General features: G+C 38.7%; 1 protein-coding gene across 3 annotated transcripts in view; it reads left to right on the forward strand.

The window, feature by feature from the left end:
- The window catches only part of LOC126864034 (protein rhomboid), a 500,063-nt gene that overhangs the window by 373,114 nt on the left and 108,560 nt on the right, over window positions 1–18,389 (forward strand). For all 3 annotated transcript variants that reach the window (XM_050614953.1, XM_050614952.1, XM_050614954.1), the window contains one exon: window positions 14,799–14,916. In XM_050614953.1, coding sequence (XP_050470910.1) covers window positions 14,799–14,916 — 118 coding nt within the window. The remainder of the gene's footprint in view (window positions 1–14,798; window positions 14,917–18,389) is intronic.

Below are 18,389 nucleotides of genomic sequence, written 5' to 3' on the forward strand. Positions count from 1 at the left end.
GTGGTTCTCAACCTGGCGTAAGCCACAATCGTCTGGTTGATCGGTTATCGGAGTTTCTATAATTTTATAAGATTCAATGTTTCTCCTCGCTTTCTCCATTTATCTATATATGTAATCCAGGTGTACGAAACTTGATGCGTATACAAAACTGTTGACCGTAAATATCACGACGTTTACTCGTTTTGTATCTGTAGGAAAACCTCTAAGAAATGTCATTTCGTTTTACATTTTACGTTATAAGGCAGCTATAATACGAATGAAATAATCGATCTACAACGAAATATTTAGAAAATAAAAGCAGCAAGAAACGTACGATTTATCTGCAGGTGTTTTATTCTCTTTTCATTGTTATACATTACAATTATAGCTATATTTACTTCGACGAAGAATATGCCATTTTCAAACACGCAAAAGATCGAGAACCACTGGTCCAGACAGTGGCACGTAGTCCAAGCACGTGTCCTTACCTGCCAGAAGTCAATTTCCTTCTTCGGCAAACTCTTTTCTCCATTGGTTTCTCCTTGTTCATCCTTACCAATTGATCCTGTTCTTGTACCTGCGAGAATAATCCTGTCTCTCTTCTGCCACCCCCATAAAGTCCTTTTCTCCTTTTCCTATAACGTATTGCTTCTTCTTAAATGTCATCCTTGGAACAGTTGATACACACGGTGACCATAACTTTCTCGATAGAGACCCTCAGACATGTTTATCGAGGATATTATTACTATCTGGCAAATCGAATTTTCGAATGGACACGAATCGTTTTGTCCTCGCCTCTTTTTGCCGGATCGCGTTTCTGGTTAATAACTTGTAATTGCTCCGAAGCAAGGAGCGAATTGATTTGACAGAGCTTGCTAATTAAGTCGTCGTTCTCAGGTAATTATACAGGGTCACGCAATCCAAGGCCGAAGTTAGGAGTATCTTTATAACGGCTGAAGATAGAGACACGTTCAGTGGGTAATTAAACGGTGAAATCTTCGATATATTAGTTATTCGTGTTTTACGATTCTTAAAAAAAAGTATTTGTTTATTCGGGTAGCCAATCAAGTTGGAATTTTATTGCCAGTTACGATAACGTTTTCTTAATGTCGAGAAATATATCGACTCCTTTCGTAACTGCAACAATCGTAGATAAGAAAAGCTTTCAGAGAGTCAAAAGAAACGGAGTCGAGGGTCCAAAGTTCAATTAGTCGATTCCGCTTTTCGTAAATTTTTTAATTTCATTGCCTCGCTCTGATAAATAAATAAAAGAAGAAAGAAAAAAAAATAGAAATTTATCTGTCGCAAACAAATGACATAAATCATCGTATGTGTGAAATTGCTTCTGAATATTTGTACGTATCAACAACGTGAACAATTTTTCGAAACGCAACAGCATTCGTAGATTCGCCGAAGGCTGGTTCAATTAATCTTGACAAACACGATATAATCGTTACGTAACGCAAAACCTACTCAAACACGGTAAACCGTAGGAGTTTTGCATCGATTGGTCAGAAATTGGTCGTTTAACAGATACCTAGCTACTGCTATTCTTTTGTAATAATTGGCTAAAGCTGACGCTTATGATCTTTTATCGTCACTGGCCTGTGGCAGACGCTGTTCGATCATGTTGAACGGAAATTGTCGTGAATTTTACGTGAACAGATGGCGGATCTGCGTGGCCGATCCTCCAAACACAGGGGTATTAAACGACTTTACGGTCGTTTCGACGAAAATCTTGTTTCCCCGACGGGCATAGTTGTGGCCTGGCTACGTTTGATTTATCGCGAAATTTCCCTTGTATTCCCGGGGGGAATACAGCAGGACGACGTCCGGATATGCGCGCGCGGAGTCCTAATAATCTAATATGCCGCGACCGAGCTGAGCGCAATTTCATGCTTTCTCGGGCATGCGGCGCACCCTCGACCCCTTTACGATCAAACGTCCTTCCGATCCTCTGTCCCTCTGTCTTTCACTCTGTATCGAGATCTTCGTCTTCTTCCCCTCGCCCCTTTGCTCCTTCCTTCCTTTCTCACCCAAACAGAATGTACATACGCCGGCACAGGAAAGCAGAAAGCTTTTACGTCCGTATTGTACGTGGTACACTTTGAAATTTCATTAGAGACACAATTTGGAAAGCAATCTGGATAATACGTAAAAATTACAAGATGTTTTATTTATCGATAGAAAATCGATGAACGAGAACTTGCCACGCTACCTGAAACATAGCAGCACATAGCGAAACATTGTACAACAAACAGTGTTTCTTCGACCATTGGCGGAGAGACGCGATCTCAAGGAAACGCGTCAACGGGAATCGTAAATTCCCGTTACGATATTACGATCGACGCTACGAAACTGGTCGATCCCCTATTTCGTTTAGGATAACAGAGGTGATTGAATTTAATTATAACGCTGAGGTAACAGGTTATAATGTACTCTTTGTTCCAACAACAATTGTAGACAAGATGATTACGCTCGTTGCGTGTATATATATGTCAATTAGATGAGTTATCAAAAGTAGATATAGTTAATGGATATATGTTGGTTGAGATAAAGTAGTGAACCCAGTGCAGAGATGTTGACTGATCTGTAATCGTAGATCCAGTAACGTTCGGTGATGATGCTGTTGTAACGTCATTTCACGTCAGAGACCAGGGCACACACCGCGCCCAGATGTCTGCACATCCTTGGCGAGTACCCTCAATAATCTGAAGTACCCACCAAGGGTCTTGGAATTTTCATAGTTAAGGTCCTTCGGACCAAGCGAGTACCTCTTGTCTTGTCTTTACGTTTATTGTTAATATGGGTTAACGTCTGGTATGTTCCGTTAACAACTTTCTCACGAGGGCGGGCAAAACCCTTCCTGGTCTACCAACCGTCTTATTATCCAATCGGAGACGGTGTCTACTGCCCTCACTTCCTTAACCAAAATTGTCATCAACTAATCCGATAGTCCCGTGTCCTTAGACACACCCATCCCTAGCTTTCCTCAGACACAGTATCGTCAGTAAAATTCATTTATTCTGTATCCTTAGAATAGTCAACATATCTTTACCGGTCTCTACCCTTCTAACAGTCGCGTACTTAACGTATCAGTGTAACTAAGTCTTACATAACGTGGTTGGAGTGAATTGTGATTTATGTTAATTCAGTGTGTATTTCGTTGTGATTGCTGAATTCATAATAAAGTTTAATTAAAACAAAATTAATAGTTGTGTTACGACTCAGCTATTTTATTTCGTCATCCAACCCTTAAGTTTACGTGACATTGTCGTAGAGGAAAACTCTTGTTGGGTGTTGGTCGCCTACCACCGGTCGCTTACGGGTGAAAATCCCGGGAAACATGGGAAACCCACGTTTGCCCACTTTTTACCTGATGGAGCAATAACTATAAGGAACATTTTGACTCGAAGGTGTTTTATACCACTTAATCGAAATGCTTATACCACTTAATCGGTCAAATCGAAATGCTTAGTTTTACGACAGTTCCTTAGGATTATTACGATCCAACTAATTATATTGACGTAGCGAGTGGCCGCCTCGACCGAGGGATAGTTTCCAGGTTACTCAAAGAGTCACCGGACGAAACAAACCGTAAATCTCAGCCTTGAGTCGCTTGTAACAAGCGATGGATGCGATGTTGAATGATTGAAAAAAAAGACGAACAAAATTGATGAATTTCTTCGTCATTGGTGCATAATAATTTATGTAAGAATGTTATATTATAAATTAACAGGAAAAAACAGTATGATAAACACAATATCGTTGCACTCTCACAAAATCGGATAAAACATCGCGTTTCACGAATTCGTTTCTCACTAATTCTACGTCACAACAACACAACGAACTTCATTCAACTCTGACAGCATTCACCACGCTCATTTTTCCCTTAACAAACCTTGGTAACGCTCACAACACTCCTTGACAACATTAACATATCCTGACGACGTCTAGAAACAATCACCCCTTACGCCACGTCCTTCCCTGACCCTTCACACCATCCCACATTTATTAAGTGATAATGTTTATCAATTGAAGAGCAAGTTACAGATTGAAGATTTCACATGGTCTTGCAGAATAGTTTAGCAATTAATAGACGACACGAGATGTAGATTTTCCGCTCTTCCACGAGTTTGTCATTTCTCGTCGAACGGAATACAAAAATTAGGAACTTGAATCTCGTAATTTTGAAGATTTTGCTGATAATTTGGATTCGATTGTACTAACTTCGAACATGAGCGTATTAGATGGAGAAATAAAAATTTCACATGAAATTGTAATGCCATTAACGTCCACTAAATTGAATTACCAAAAATCATGTAGCTTCTTTAATCGTTGCGAACCGTCGCAACTTTCACATAGAATCTGTTCCCAAACATTTTATATACGGTAAAAATATCCGTCCTTTTATTTTTGTAAATATAAACGTATCGAGAAGCTTCTACTGTCGCGATTTCAATATCTACCGGAGGTTATCATAAGATCACGGTTCTATTTATTTCATTTTGAAACAGAGTTCGCAAATGAAACGTCATTGCAGCGATGAAAAAGATAATATTCCAGTTGTGTTCTTGTACATTTCCTGTGTGCGAACCATATTTTTCTTGCTTAAAACGTGTTTTTAGTTCGAGCAAGAAAAACGTTTTCCATCCTTCGCTACCAACTAATGCACGTGTGTATTCTGCTTCGAATCGGGTTTCCATATTGATCCTTTCAAATACGATCCTCTTCGTCGTGGACCATGCTACGCGTCGCGACACAAAATTCTACATTTTGGATTCTTTCAACACGATAAGACAGATAATCTTCCTCCAAGTCCTTCGATCGGACCATCACAAAGCAAAATGCTTATCGTTTGATTGTGTTTTACGAAATATCGAGTTGCTCGTAATCGCAGATTTTATGTTTCGATATACTTGCGTAGCTTCTTTCAATTATGGTTCTTGTATACTACTTTTGTATCTGACTCTAACCTACATCACCATTCGAAATGTTGAAATATTAATTACAAAACGCTTGCGATCGATGCTTATCTTATACAATTTCATCGATCGTCTCTGCTCTTTGTTTCGCCAAGTTAACACTTTGACTGCCACGTGGAAATCATATGTCTCGCTGAGGACACCACGGGAGTATTTTTATTATTCAAAGCATATGATGGCAAAATAATAATAAACCGATGTGAGACAACGTTCTCCCTCAATGGACGATTTTAAGTGTCGATTTTCATACAACTTTTATAAATGTAAGAAGTTGAAGCGCTCCGGTCACCAATGACTACCGTTTTTTTTTTTTTTATTTATTTAATTCTTTACATTCACAATTTGTCCAGTTTGGACATTTGGTAGAATTTTTTAACTATTTGATGATTATCATGTGGGTGACCACCCCCAGCGGAATACCATCTTCGTGTTTGTTAGGTTGTGTCCTTTGTGAGGTCTGTTTCCTTTTCAGTCTTTTATCCATGTTTGAGGTGTTTCCACAGTTAGCCCGTTTGGGTGTGTTCCTATTCTTTCTTTATATTTTCCTACGTATCTGACCAATGACCACCGTGGCAGTCAAAGCGTTAACCTGTTTACCGAATAAGCGGCTCGATTAAACCTCGATGCTCCTCACCGTAAAAAGCGTATGAAAAGATGCGCGTAAAATTCCAGGCTCCGCTTGTATGTTGCACGGCGATACGTCTGAAGTTTATTTGGTAGTCTCGATTTACCATTTTTATTCTTTCTCCCCGCAGAAGTACGAAAACGACAGAACGATTCTGTCGGAGACGATTCTGTTCGCTCGTAAAACGTTCAAAAATCGATACGTTTAAGAAATCGTCTGAACGATCGACGTTTTCGTTGATCCGCTTTATGCACTCTCCACGCCTGTACGTATGCGGCCTTAGCTAAAACGGTATTGGTCGGCTTACATATTCTATTCCACCGATACGAAATCTGCACGCGAGCTAGACGATCATCGAGAGATTCGATTTCCCGATCGCTTTGATCGCGGACGAGTAAAATCGGGTTTAAGGGCTACTGATCTGCTTGGATTCTTATACGAACGTACATCTGCAAGGGGATAAGAACGAAGGCGACTCTTACGGATGCATTATTCCCTTTTTATGTTCGCATGTGTCTGTGCACTTGCGTGCACGTAACGACGAAGCTGTAAGAACACGTGACTCGCGATAAATCCAGCTTTTTCGTTGTACCGTTTAGCTTTATGTAAACGTTGCTCTGGATCAGCTATTTACGTGTACCAGCGAAGATACAAGTTGGAGAAATTAATATCCGTTTTAGAGTGTCCTTTCCTTTTAACTCGCAAATCCTTTAAGAGTTGCCTTCTTATTTTGCTTAATGCTGTTCTTGTAGATATCGTTGGAAGCTATGGTAAATAAATATTTACTGTCGACAGATAGATAGTATTCGATAAATGAGGTTACAGTATCGTCTCGACTGTCTGTTTGCGATAAATATAAGATGGTAATAAATGTAAGATATTGAAATGTTAGATTCTCGTGCAAGGGGAACGTCGTTTCTGTAAACTTGATTTCTGTAAAATTGATTTCGAGACACTCGATTTGCTTCCACGAAGAGTGAATTGTCAACCGTACGAAATAAGAAGAATATGCGTAGAAATTACATCCATCGAATATATCGTGTTTCGAATTTTATTTCCATCTTCAAATCGCGCGTCGCGTGCACCAGCCCGATCAATTTTTACCTTACGTTTCTAATCTGCTGCGTACAATTGGTACAGAAAGGAACCGACGAAATTACAATAAGCTCGTCGAAAGGAACGTACGGGGACGATAATCGAAATATGCTTCGCAGACGTAGTAAACCATAAAGTCTGCGCTCGAGATCAATTTAATATTTCGCGAAATACAGTCAAGCTCCGAATAACTTTAAATAACGTAACTAACTCCGAACGCAATTATCGACAAATATTGGTTTGGTAACTAAGTGATTGCGAATTTTGTCAATACCATCTAATGATAAATTCCGCAATCACTTAGTTGCCAATCCAATATCACGTATACTTTTTGACGAATCCACCGAAACGCGTGTACGGTATTTCGATGATACTCGTTCCTTTCATTTATCCCGTTGTTTCCTACGAACACATGGGATCTGCTGTATCAGAAACCTGCGAAACACCGTCGCCGATGTAATAAACTCGTTTGTATGAATCAAGAATTCTTTTTTATTTTTTATTTTTAATGATGTTTATTTAATCCAAGATACAGTTTTAAATACATTTTGGTATTCACAATAAACGGTGAATTTTTGTAATGATGTGTTAGGCAAAGGTACCGATACGCGGCGCTACGACGTACTATATTATGTGTCGGCGCTTTACATTTTTTTTGTTTAGTACAATTTTTGGGTTTAAGCCGCTGGGGAGCGGAGCTTTTATGTGAATTTGTTTTTTTTTTTTTTTTTTTATGAACCAAGAATCGCCGGTTCCAGGTGATTCGATTAATTCGTGGGCGGACGTGGTCGCGAAAAGAAAATAGAAAAACGCGTACGAGGCAAAAGTAAAGAATCGAATTATCACGGGGAACCTTTCGAAACCATCTCGGAAAGCCTTCCGCTTGCGCGAACTTCAGGAACAGCGAAACTTGGCGATCACGGGATCGTGACAGCAGCAACACTCTCTCCGAGTAATTAAAGGCGATACAGGTTGACATAGTAGTTAAGGTCGTTACTGTCCTTACTTAGCTGTACCGCTGCTGGGACAATTTCTTACTTTCCGGTTGGTTGTCGCGCGAACAACGGATCTCCGCGTTTTATGGAGAACTCGAGTAACTAATTTGATTACGAGACTCATCCTTTTAACCTCACCGTGTTTCTAACTTTCTACACGATGCAGAGGAATTCGTAGTTGTAAGAGAGTCGATGAAAGCGCAGGTATTTTGACATGTCGCGTGAATTTTTGGTGAAATCGACGTATCTACGATGGATCCATGTAACGACGTTTCGTATGCTGATAAGAGGCAAGGAAATACTTTTTATCTACGAGGAAAGTTTTAGTACATGATGTTCGTACGCTTATCGGTGATTCAAAAGCGCGCAGGCGTGCGGAGCACGCGTAATGTACAAAGATATACAAGATGTTGAAGGCGTTAATTACCGTATCCATGGGACGAAACGAACTGCTATTTAGATTCCGTTCTCTTCATTGTGTCTAGAAGGATATAAATTTGCATAAACGCGTAAAGGATATAGTAGTCGAAGAAGAAGCGTCACGGGGTATATGATGGAAGATGCATTCGTACAATATCGTGGTCGTACAAAGAATCGATAAAAGCGAAGATATTTGGAGACGTAGTATATATGGTTCGCGAAATTTAAATATTTAGATAACTTTGTTGCGTTAGGTATCTATTTTGTCAATGATTGGCGAACTGCCGTCTCGGTGTATACTTCGATTTATCTTCTAAAGAAACTTATCTTCCAAAGAATCGTCTGGACAAATGGTAAATCGTCGAAAAGTATGCATCGACGAGTTCTCGTTCTCGCGACGATTTTCCGCGTGCTCGATCAATTAGCCTGACTATTCGGCCATTGTGACGGTTAATAACGAAGGCTCGATATACCTAGCCGATGCAATTAATCAGTATCCTTGAAGCAGGTATTTCTCTCTCTCTCTCTCTCTCTCTCTCGGCTCGTTCTCCTCAGACTGTCTCATCTTGTAGCAGAGACCGTTGCAGAGAAGCGTGGCGGACGTCAAGCACGCCACCTGTGCTGTCGCGAACGGAGGAAGCGAGAGAAACAGAGTAGACGACCCCTTTCTCGTTTCCTTGAACCCAGGTATATCAGTCACATCGCTAATTGGAAATCGCTCGTGCGATCTACGGTGTCTCGAGGCGCGCTAGCAATTAGATGTGAGCCTACGGACCTGGCAGCCGCGCTCACAGACCCACTCTGCATTCGAGATCACCCGCTTTTTTCTCCCTTTCTTTCTTTCTTTCCTTCTTGCTTTCTTTCTTTGTTTCTTTTTTTTCAGACCGACCATATCTCGCGTATCTGACCGTCTCCGTTTTCGCTGATTCCTCACCAAGCTGCTTGCTTTGCTTTCCTATTTCACGGCTACTTGCAACTCCCACCGAGAAGGACACCCAACCCAACAGGACTAACAATTTCGTAGCTCCTCTTATTTCTGTTCTCGCCTTTCATAGCGTCTGTAGAAATTTAGAAACGTTCGCGACGACTTCTGCGACCGTTTCTTAATTCCAATTGGTAGAAAAGTGTTTTGCACGGATGCGCAGAGAAATGTTGCGAAAACCCTCTGATCAAGAACGGAGAGGATGTATAGCGAGTTGTTATCAGGATCGCGTTTGGTATTTTATTGGTGGAAATTGAACAAACGTGTTGTTGAAATTATAGATAACAAATGAAAACAATATCAATATATATAGTGTAACTCGCTTTTTACAGATTAAAATTTACAATCTCGTTTGGTGACACTTTGTCTGGAAACGTAGCAAAAAGCGATCGCAAGATTAATTCCGAATATGGTTGCGAAAACTTCTATTTTTATTTCGAATGATTAGAAAAAAGCGAAGAATGTAATATTTTCATTCACTTATCAATGATCGGAATTTTATGATTTACCAAGGTCCCATAAATTTAACGCGTTTCTTCGGGATAACCGGCGGCAATCGTGGCTCGCGACGTATTTCATAGAAGAAAACGCTGGCAATTTTACGAAAGGATTTGCGACAACGAGAAAAAGATATTTGTTCTCCTGTTACGCGAGTAACTACACAACCCGGTAACTGACCGCACACTGCGGTTTGCAGCTACTACAACAAATAAAACGGTGTCACGATTCGCGTACTCCATGAACACTTAGGTGTTCATAAAACACTAACTCCCATCTCGCCCACACAGTTTTGTTTCCCTCTGTAAAATAGTTACTCGCTGTTATACGGTTTCGTTATTACCGTATACCTTTCTAATTGTTTTGTAATTTAAAGTCCATAAACGTTTCCATAAATTGCTACAATTTCTCTGTTTTGCGCACCCATTCTGTAACGTCTTAAATAACACTGTTTTATGAATCGCTTTAATCCACCAGTGTCAGTATTTTATAATTATCGTGGAAAAATCTAAAATACCGGGAAACGACTTTTTGAAAAAGAGTTGTGCTTTACGTGAAAAACGAAAATTAGCCTGCGCCATGTCCTGCATTTTGCAAACACGTTGTTCGCCGCTCGATCATGTTTTAATATTTAATCTAAGCAGCGTTGCAGCTGCTAACATTTTTAAAACAGACCGATCGTCGTTGTAAATGATAAAATTCAGCTTATGATTTCAACTGAATCGTTAATAACCGGATTGCGTATTCCACGCGAATTTACATCGCGCAAATAGAAGCACAACGATAGAAATTTGTTTCACTCGTTAAACGTATCGTAGCTAGACAGCGGAGTTTTATGCAAATTCGTCTTTCTATGAATTTAATTAAACTAAATAGAATCTAGATAGAAATTGTCGTTATTCCTATACTCGGAGGTAAGATCAGAATAGTTATTATTTTATCGAATGGATAAATCTATCACACCGTTCCGAGCCAAAAAAAGACCTTTATTGCACGTGCTTACAAAAAACTAGGTATAAAAACAAAAAGGCATCTTAAGCCTATCGATTAAATCTATCGATCGTAACTAGGATCATCCTCCAGTTACCATTTCTTATAACTAACGCATCTGCATATGGATGACGAGCACGAACTCACGTTGTCATTTTCAACAGAAATTTACTTACTTACTTTGAATATTCTGTGTATTTTTGCGTATTATGTCTACTTTGTACATTTTTGCAATTCTAAATCTCCTATAATCTCAATCTTAACAAACATACTACATTTTTAATAATCTGTATCTTACGTACGCGTACTCTGCGCATTCTTGTACCTTTAAATTTTCCGATAGTCCACGAATAATCTATCATAGTAATGGATACAGTCGTAAATAATCGATAAGAGAAACGTATTATACTTCCTGTAACTCGAAGTCGCGTCTCTTTAAAAGATAAACAAAGCAACCGTACCGCGATAGCGTGCTTGAAAAATAATATTTCCCGGTTCTTGTCGGCCCCTCTTCATCCTGTAATTTGCTTCTCCCATTAGTATCACATTTTGACCCATTTCCATGATCTTTTTTGTCGCAGGCCACCCCGCCAGAACTTTTTCCATCGCTTTCTTGATCTCTGTATTATTCCGTAATTAGTCGTGGTTCTCATTTCTTTAATATCTCTGTCCTCCAACCTTTCCTCGCTACCAACTGTTTTATTCGTTCTGCTCTACTTTTTCTCCTTGCCACGTTTCTTTCATCTTTCCCGTTAATTCTTACCTCTCTACCTATTTTTTCCCCCTCCTTCTTCTTTCTTTCCTCTTTTTTTTCTCTCTCATTCCTCTAACACGCTCCATATAGCCTAGCTTCTCTCTAATTGCTCTTTTCTCGTCCACCCTCGTACGAGCGTCCTCTACCCTCGCTTCGTCTCGCAGTCGATGGAAACACGAAGGAGATAGTTCATCTATGATACCATAAACGGTGTTATGGCTAGCGCGTTGAATTACGGGCCAATATTTCTTCGTAATTATTCCATGGAACAGAAGATCGCTATCGGGAACACCGGAGCATCTACGCGACCATAGCTGCTCACGCTTCGGCACGTTTCTAAAAGAAACTTGTGTCTCGTTTGGTCCATTTGTTGTTCTATCGTTCGTTAGAACATTATTCGTTGGAATACTATAGGAGATTGTAAGATAGGTACGGGGAAAAATATAGAATTTCTATCGTCTCAGTGATGGTATTTGGAATTTGTATCGTTCTTATAGTAGAATCGAAACGTCGTATTGTTTTAATAATATTACTCCTTTTTTCATAATAATAATATTCAAAGTTTCTACGATTATCGTGAGTGAATTAAAAAATGTTTAACCTTAGAATTTAGATTTTGTATTAGTCTTCAACGATAGAGTATTCGGAATTTTTATCATTATAATAATAAGAATTCGGATCTTTTGTTCTAGCGAGTAGAATTTAGATTTCGCGCTATTTTTTATCTGATAATATTATAGAATATTAGGAATTTCTACCATAACGTACGTATTGACCTAAGATGTAATTTAGATGATTTTAGATTTAATGTAACGAAGATTTGGAGTATAATTTGAGTATTTTGTAAACAACCATACGGTCAAACTACGTGGAATCGTAAATGATAGGGTTGTAGATTCGTAGAAATGAAATATCCGCGTGATTTAAAAAAATATCGCGGAGAACATTAAGAAAAACGCAAAATGAAATATCAAATTCTTCCACTTCAGCATGGCCGATACTATTTTATCGGATTCAGGAAAATACGTTTGATAAATGTCTTTCAATAATCTCAAAAAACAAATGTTACTATATTTCTTCGGTGCCCAATAGATATAAGATTTCCCCTTTTTCGATGTTCAATCAAGCTAATTGCGAGGAAATCCACGAGAAATATTGGTTCACGGCGCACAGTCGGGAAATATGAAGAACGTTTATGAAATACCACTTGATCGACGATTTAATTCACAGTGACACAGACTTACAGTTGAACGATCGCCTCAGAATAACGAATGAATAGGAAATGTTTGCATTCGTCTTCTCTGGTAGAAGGATAGGAAATAAATAGCGGTATTCGTATCTTTCTACCTTCGAATTTTCATTCGACGATCGATCAAGTTATTAATTACGCGTTTATCAGTAACCGTACGACGTTACTCGTTCCGTGCTTAACCCTGTTCTTCACGTTTTCGATATTTTATTGGATATTTTATCTCTTCAAATACCTCCCCCCTTTTTTTTTTTTTTTTTTTTTTTTTAAAGAATATTTTATTCATAAAACCGCATGGAATACACGAACGTAAAATCATATCGAATATCAAAGGACAGTTATTTCGTTGTTACGAGTATACGAGCAATGCTAAGTAAATAAATAATTTAAAAAATATTTTGTAATAATTATTTTGTCGCGTGAATTCGTTAAAAAGTCCAGAGATTCTCGAAATATATTCGAATTATTTTAGAATCAATTTAGAATTAATTTAGAATCTCGTGGCTCGCGTTTCTGATTTTGCTTTGTCAAAGTAAATTCATTGCGAGATATTCGAATACGTTGAATTTCATTAAAAACTATTCAATCGAGGTGAAAGAATGAAAAGGGAAGAAGGAAATTGGATGGAGGCTGAAAGGGTATCGAGAACACGGGGTCTTTGATTAAAATCCTATGCGTCAATGCAACAGTGTGCAATTAGTTAATCGTAATTATTATTAATAATCGTGGAAATTCTCTCACAATGTCAAGGGTGTATGACTTGGAACAACTGTCGGATATCGACTGGTCGAGATAATGAGAAATCCTAGACGGCACAAGTCAGCCGTAATTGCGCGAAAGTGTTTCTCCTTTTCTTCGTGGCGAAGTTGAAATCGGTAAAATTAATTTCTCGTTATTTCGCTACCCCTGGCGACGATTAACGAGCGTTCGTAACTATTTCTTCGCGTGAAAATTCCTCCAGACCGACGATTAGTTCGCAGAATATCCCCGGGCCATTGACAGATTAATTCTCAAATACTTGGGTGAAAAAAAAAAAAAAAAACAACTCTTAATGATCTCGATAATTTTCATAATTCTGCCTCGATAAATCCGTTGTTTCGTTAGTGCCAGCTAAGAACTTGGTGGTGTGAGTCGCGAGCTGTGAATTCTCCAAGCTTTTCTTTATGTTATTTGTTACAAGCTCGCGTTCCTTTTGTATCGTTTCTCGTACGCGAGTCGATTGCACACGTTTACGATGCTTTCGTATTCTTACGAATACGAGTAGAAAAAGGCAGCTTAAATAGACGCTTGTTCCACTCATTGAATATTGCAATTTTTATTTTGGATATAACAATATTTTCTATATTTTTTACATTATTAGTTCAATATCGTTGAATTCTCGATAAAAGCGTACAAAAGCCACAGTTTATTTATAAGTATCTTATAACCTCTTTTAACGAGGATTTTATGCTTTTCATTGAAATTTCCGAATCTCTAATTGCAATGTTCCATGCAGCGTCTATTGTATTTCATTCGTCAATATTTTTTTACGTAACGTTCATTGTTTATGGACATTGGTTATGGACATTTATTGTAATGTTTTAACGTTTATTTTATACATCGCAGGTTTTTAAATACGATTGAAAATACCGCATTCAAGCTGATATTGGTTGACGAGTTTATCGTTGGTCAATACATTTTTCGCGTTGGAATATCATCCGTGGCAAATGTACCGATTCATCGAGCCTATATTACCAATACGCGCGATATAGTATTTTCGAAATATGATTTGTTTATCATTCATATTACAGAATGAAAAATGCGAGCAACTTTTGCTTCTGGTTTTTCCATACATCTATGTATTTTACCGTTACAATGGATTGCAAATCAGTTAAAAAATTCTCTACGGATAATATAACAAACCAGAAATGCCTCGAACAATACCTTCAACTTGAACAATAAAATCTACAAATAATATTTCGAGCCAATAAAATACAGCATCGAGAGCAAAAATGGAGTATCTGAGCTACGTATTTTTCTTCCTTAATTTATTCCACTAAGCAAAATTCCAACGATTCGTTCGTCTCGAAGCAAGCACAGCTAACTAAACTGTGATCCGCGGAAGCAACGTTTCGATCGTTAAACGTGGAAAAATTAACGCGCCAATGTGTCGAAGAGAAAACGAGAAACAGAAATGCAACCAACGACAAAGAATAGAATCGGTGAAAGAAAATTTCTTAATTGCAGGATGGTCCGCATGATCGGCGATGAATTCCTTACGGAAGAAAGGGACCGGAAATACTACGCCGACCATTACAGGTGTTGTCCGCCGCCTCTTTTCATCATTCTCATCACCCTTGTGGAGGTTAGTATAGAACAAACTATTCTCTGTAATTTAACCCATCCGACAATTTAATATCGTCGTTATATTCCGCTGTACTTGCGTTTCGCGGTGATTAGCGCCGTCGTCGTTTAAAATGGAATAGAATGATAAAAAAAAAAAAAAAGAAAAAAAAAGGATAAGTTTGCATCGTTGCTGTTAAAACTGAACCTACGAAATTAGTCAAAATGAACGATATGAAATTTTTTACGTCTTCGTCGAATTACTAAAAATATGCAAACGGTCCTAGTTACGCGAAGATTTACCTTTATCGAAACAGGAACGTAATTACATCTGTTCGTTTATTTCCTTCGTATCGCTTTAACTCTAATCGATTACGTGTAACGTATTTAACACATTGCTTACGGGTTACGGGATATCTCGTTTTTAACGAGCAGGACGTTGTGGCCGGGTCACGAGATATCTCGGTTTTATGTCTTTTTCGACCGAATCGATGACTTAAGCAACGAGAGACAAACGTTTTTGTTATGTTACCAAGGTAATGAAGCCTTGCGCATTCTTGTGACAAATGATCAGCAAAACAACCGAACGTTGACGTTCCAAGCAATAAAAACAATCAGTCGGTGTAGCCAGTACATCGATAGATCTCTGCGTCGATCAAAAATGGCTCTGGGAGCGCGTTTTGCGCGCAGAGCGCCATACGCAATTTATAAGCGTAAAATATTAACACTTTGACTAAAATCGTTGTGTTTTAACACAGTGCATCGTTAAATGCAAGATTTGTTCTCATTTTTTTTTTTATTGATGTTCTAATAAAAACGTTTAATCGTTCGATGGGGCACTTTGTATTTCAAAGTATCTTCTATTTATCGGTTATATTCAAAATGCCCTAACTGTCAACTTTCGTTCAATTTTGACAACTGTAAGAAGCTCAAGCGCTCCGGTCACCAATGACCCACCGTGTCGTCACAGGAGAAACCGTGACCGGTCATATATCACCAACGTGGCAGTCAAAGTGTTAAGATTCGTATCTACGTAAGATACATATCGAAACTTTGACATTGTTAGTTCAAGTATACGTTTCCAAATCTATTTATCGAGAAAAAAAAAAGAAAAAAAGAAAAAAAGAAAAAAAAAAGAGAGAATGGAGATCCGTATTCGAAGAATTTGCGTCTCTCTACCGGACACAACCATAATGCTATGAGATTTGAAATTCGCGGACTTTGATCACGCCGCGTGATCCGTTGACTAATGAATTTTTAGTGAAAATTACACAGTGGAAGGATGCGCGGTGACAAGCGCGACCGGAACGAGGCCACTGGAACTGCTCGTGCCGCTGTTATTTATTAAAAATGCCTTTGATACGCGCGTCTCTTTTTCTCTATCGCGTTCGCTATCATCATACTCCCCTTCCTGGTTCATCTCGCCGGTTCGAACACCGGTGTCGTTACTTTTATATCGTTGCGCGATTAATATCGCGACGACGATGGCTGTTCGTCTTTTTTTTCACGCGACTGTGAAAGAGTGTGCCGCACCTTTTTGCTTTTCACGCTGTCGCTCTAACCGCGTTATTAAATTTCACCCCTTGCGAATTTGTTTTCGCTCGCGTCCGAACGATGAGAAAGAGGTGGGGGGAGGGGGATGAAAGGGGCTGGGTGTGTAAAGCAAGGTCGTTAATTTTGGTTTACATTATGCGGCCAGATTCAGAGCGACCGCGAGAACCGGCCAACTTTACGGGGCAACCTGTAAAATACCGTAAAAGTTCGTATAAAATGGCAACAACGAACGTTATGCCGCGCCATGTTCTGTGACTTCATTCGAAATTGCTGCAACGATATACACTGTCGTTTCGAAACGCGATATTCGATCAAGATTAATCGATCAGAACTTTATACATATTCATGCAAAAGTTCCGATGCAAATATACACGCGGATAAAATGTAACAACTTGTTACACCTATTATACTCGAAAGAATCGTAATTAATTTCAATTGCAATAATCACGCGCTGGCGTCGATAGTTTTCTCGTCTAGATTCTATCGAGAAGATCGAAGGTAATTTCTATACTCGCTTCAACGTTTTCCAATTTCATCGGTATGATCGCGACAGTCGTGTCTCGTTACGGTGCCAATGAAATTTCAAAATGTTTCGCATAACGCGTACGATATGACACGTACAAGTTTTCTATCACAACTATTCAAATGCTTTCGTGACTGGGCCTGTTCATGGGCAAAAGGCCAATTGATTTCGTTATATCAAATTGACGAAGATTATCGTTTTTGATATCGAACGTATTAAAGAGTCGTTTATAGTCTGTCGGTTCAAACGAGATAATCATTTTATATTATAAATATTTTTTATGCGTAAGCTATTATGTGTCGTTATTTCGTGTAATGTGCCGGCTTGGTTATTGCCGCGGAACTACGTTGCAGCCCGATAACTACGTTATTTACATTGCACGATATTAAACATCCTCGTAAATGATACGAGTTTCTTTATTTTCGATCGAGTAAAAATCCGGAATAGGCTAACCAGTGAAATTCCATTTAAACGTTGTTCCTTTGACAAATGTTTGGAAATTCCCTCGATTTCCAATACGAACAGACGATAAAGAATATACAAAGGCAAGCATCGCGGTACGTGCCAGTGCATTAATAAGTAGAAAAATTGATTTATCTGGTACTTATTTGTTGAAAATGCTCGGCCCGGAGTTTGCTTAACCGAAATAAACGATTCCATAATTTCATACGTTTGCGAATATGTATCGGCCAGAATGTTCTATTTCTTCTCGCTGTTTCGACTTCTCGTTTTAATTAGTCAGAGCTGTGCGTGTGTGTTTATGCTTTAATTCAATTTGTTCCGTGTTCTTTACCATAGATATCGTTTAAACGCCTGATATAATCATCGCCAAATTATCATTGCAAATATTTAGAATTTATTTAAGCTTTTCGATAGAAATACATTTTCGAGAGGCAAAGTAATTTTTCGGATTATGTCAAGTAGTTTTTTATGCTCGTTGCTACGTATTTTTCTACGTGTTTTTACGTATGGCGTATACAACTAAGAGAATCATACTTCTCAAAGTTGAAATTACCCTAAGCCTAAATACTTGAATCATTCACCTGTACGTGTCCTGACTTCAGTCTACCTATCTGCGATTCGATATTTATATTTCCTGAATTGTTATCGAAATAAGTCTTCTAAAATCTAGTCATCGAAAATATAAAAAGAAAAAAAAACAGGAAAAAGAAGAAAAAAAGGAGGAAGAGACTATCTCTTAAGTCGGTAGCGTCCTCCTATTATTCATGGGTTAGCCTTATTTGAAATGCCACAGTGACCGCGATAGACAAAGGGGGAGGGGATCGATTTCCTTGATTATTTTTCTTATTTTCGTGAAAATGATTAGCCGATATAATTAGCCTTTACAAGGGTATCTCGTTTGTATGATAATACGCGAACGTGTAATCACGTTCTTTTGACGCGTGGGCGTGATGCGT

Source organism: Bombus huntii, chromosome 3 (assembly GCF_024542735.1).
Source record: "Bombus huntii isolate Logan2020A chromosome 3, iyBomHunt1.1, whole genome shotgun sequence".
Lineage (NCBI taxonomy): Eukaryota > Metazoa > Arthropoda > Insecta > Hymenoptera > Apidae > Bombus > Bombus huntii.